This window comes from Charadrius vociferus, unplaced genomic scaffold (genome assembly GCF_000708025.1).
Source record: "Charadrius vociferus isolate BGI_N301 unplaced genomic scaffold, ASM70802v2 scaffold423, whole genome shotgun sequence".
Classification (NCBI taxonomy): Eukaryota; Metazoa; Chordata; class Aves; order Charadriiformes; family Charadriidae; genus Charadrius; species Charadrius vociferus.
The window spans coordinates 2,904,759-2,908,207 of NW_009648149.1; the positions used below are offsets into that span (position 1 = coordinate 2,904,759).

General features: G+C 38.5%; 1 protein-coding gene across 1 annotated transcript in view; it reads right to left on the bottom strand.

Moving 5' to 3' along the window:
• Positions 1–1,560: 1,560 nt before the first annotated feature.
• The window catches only part of ROR1 (receptor tyrosine kinase-like orphan receptor 1), a 73,406-nt gene continuing 71,517 nt past the window's right edge, over positions 1,561–3,449 (bottom strand). The window contains 1 exon segment of the mRNA XM_009884007.1: positions 1,561–3,449. This exon segment is cut by the window's right edge and continues 37 nt beyond it. Coding sequence (XP_009882309.1) covers positions 2,655–3,449 — 795 coding nt within the window. The 3' untranslated portion in view covers positions 1,561–2,654.

Sequence of the window (3,449 nt, forward strand, 5' to 3'; positions counted from 1 at the left end):
GCATATAGTTTCTTCTGTTTTTGAAAGCAGATACTTACGAAGTGGCAGACTGCCTTTAAACAAGCACTGTTGAAATTTCAAGCCTTCAATGGCACAAGCTAAGAAATCCCATAGGAAAAATGGGTGGAAAAAAGGCTTCTTCCTTCTCAGTGTGTTTGATGCTTAAGATGCAAAAGAATTGTTTGCACTGATGCAACCGCTCGCAAAAGTATGCAGTAGTAGATGAGAGAAAAGATGGATCAAGGATGACAGTGCAGTTACTGTCTGGTGAACAAGATGCCAAGCAAGCGCTGCAAAGCTGTGTGTGTGTGTAAGTGAGGAAGAGCAATCCCCCAGCCTATGGTTATGGTCATAGCTACGGCTCACAGAAAAACTTCTCATCCGTTCCTGTAAAACACCTCTGCTCAAAAGTAATTTTTTAGCATTTGAGTCTGCTAACCTGACACAGATATAGAAGTTAGTAAGATGTAATTATTGTCTGAATCTTCAGTCGAAACTAAATTTTAGCTAACACGTAAGATATTTTCGTTACTGATCCAGATGTAAATTCAATCCAGATGGAAGCTGACATTTCAGGTTCACAAAGTATCTCAGAAGTCACAAAAGTCCCTACTATATAACTACTGATTGTTCTTAATCTGCACGTACAGTTTCAGGCCTGTGCGCTGGAGAGGATGCCTGGCAGCTCCGGATGCTGCAGCAACACAGCGTACCACGAAAGCTCACGTGACACAGCAGGACATAAAACTGCTGGCCCTTGGTACGGAGCTAAGCGGCACCGATGAGATCACAGCAAAGACTGCATCGTTCTCCCAGGGCAGTTATGCCATCCCGCTTCTTTCCTGTGCTCTGCAAATATTTGCACGGTCCAATATTCATTTAAGTCTCTGTACGTTATCCCTCAGTAATCTGTCTGCAAATATTATTTGCAAAACTCTTATGTCCCATTCAAGCGAGCATTTCAGCAGGATCCCTACCTGAGCCGAGTGAGCAGATTTTAGCCCTCTTAAATATGAAGCTTCTCAAATATCTTACACCAAGATGGAGGAAATACCGATGTTTCTATTAAAACAACATTTTAATAAACAGCAGCATAAAATAATCAGTGTTTAATATCATCTCTGGCATGTGAAATACAAAAATGCACATATCTTAATTATAAAATAGCCTTTCTTATTACATTTTCATGCTTGCCTAATTGAAATGCCCATAATTAATAAATCAATCATCAAGTAATACAGTGATTAAATGCATGCAGTGAAAACAAAGAAAAATATTTGTATAAGGTAGTGGCTGAATATCACCATAATATATTTCAAGAACATCTACATCAGGTTAAAAAGAAAAAGAAACAGACCAAGATATAAAATGCAGAGATGTATTTTCACTTCTGCTGTACAAAACATTATCACGCTTTTGTGCAAAAAGATAAAAATAAAGTCATATTATACAACATTGTCAACTGAGCAAAAGATTGTTTTCGTTCCGTGTACAATAAAAATACTATTCAGTACAAAAAAAAAGTCTGTGAAAAACTGTCAGGTACACAGCACTTTTGTAACTTATTAAAGTGGTTTCAAATGAATAATCTAGATTGCTTATACCTGAATGAATTTTTAGTAATTATACAAATGTCATATTTCTAAGTTGAAAGTTAACACTAATTCACATTATTAGAACTGATAGACGAAATTGCTATCAATGGGTTTGCTGCCTGATGGAATGTGAGTTTCCCTTTTTTCAGGGTTACTGGAGTCATAGTCACTGAAATTATACATTGATCGGAAACAATAAATATTCCTGGGAAAATTGATTGTCATATATAAAGTCGTGGTTTGGAGCCTTTCCATTAAACAGTTGCATAGCAACAAAGGGATATAAAATTTCTGCTTTAACTACTAGATTATGAAATGTTATCTTTGAATGAGTTGATTCACGTTCTGAAATTAAAACACTTTAATTTCATTTCCTTTAAGGCAACTTCTTAGAACTCCAGCCATCTTTAGCAGCCAATAGCAGAGGATTTTTGTAGACTGCAAGTTGGTAACTCAAGCTATTGTGCTGTCATATAAATGACTTTTTTTGGTCTGAAACTGAACTCAGATTCCCAACTTAAGGAAAGACTAAAATCTTACCTGAAGTAATTTATTCAGCTCTCAGATCACATATTTGAAACATAATCCTCGACTGCAAAATTTACAAATATTTTAACTAGCTATTGGAACTGAAATTGCACAACCAGTAGATCTCCGAATATTTGCATCTCCTAAAAAAAGAGACAAATATTAAAATATGTTTTCAGTATAAAAAAGTTTCTGTGATTTAAACCACACCAGAGGTTTAAAAAGCTGTGAAAAAGCGTATGAGAAAATGTTTTTAATTAAAAAAAAAAAGTCCCCCTTCCCCTTTCTGAATTGTCGGTGGCACTTAGAGAAACAATGCGTCCATTGACAACGCTGAGTATTCATACCACAATGATCTTTGTCTGGTTGAGTCTGCCCATCCTGTTAAGCAGTTAAACTTCACAGAAGATACTTGCTGCAATGTCTGTTAAACAACCAGAAGAATCTTTAATAAAATATTTGAATATAAATCTTTTCTACCACTTTCTAGTTTGTACTGTAAATAGTTATATTTACAAAGGCCTCGCTTATTTACAATTCAGCTGAAATCATAGATTCATTAGGTCCATGGATGCTGGAGTCTCCTAATAGGGAAGACTGCTTTGAGTCAATTTTGTATGGTTTTTGAGTTTTATTTCCAAAAACTGTAATACCGATCCCCCCCGGATGACTAGGAATTGACATATGAGATAGCAAAGGAATATTTGCTTCCTGGTTGGATCCCGAAGACGGCAAACTAGTGACATGACCTGTGCTAGTCGATCCACTGGCGCTGCTCGGAGAACGACTCTTTGGTGGAGGACAGTGCTGGATTACCCTGGGTGGACCCTGCGGTTGGTAGTGGGCAGCTGGGAAAGCAGCATATCCTGGTGGAATCGGGTACCCGTTGATGGGGATGTATCGCTGGTTCTGAGGTATTGGTGGTCCGATGAAGCCGGCGATTTGGCCTTGTGGTATACCTTGTGCTGGGAACATGTAGTTGGGGTACCTAGGATTACTGAGATTACTAACTGGACTTGCGCTGAGGGAAGTCGTTTGAGTGGTGGCATTCCCACCGGAGGGAGTAGTAGAACTAGTGTGACTTGAAAGACCCTCCCACGAGCGCAGCCTGGCATGGATTTCTTTAAATCGTGGCCTCCGGGATGGCAGATCATGCCAGCACTCTGTCATCAGGCTATACATTCTGGGAGGACAGTCTTCAGAGCACGGCAGCAGCTGTCTTTTCCTGATCATCTCTATGACTTCTTGATTACTAAATCCGTAATACGGTTGAAGTCCAAAGCTGAATATTTCCCATAAAACAACTCCAAATGACCAAATATCTGA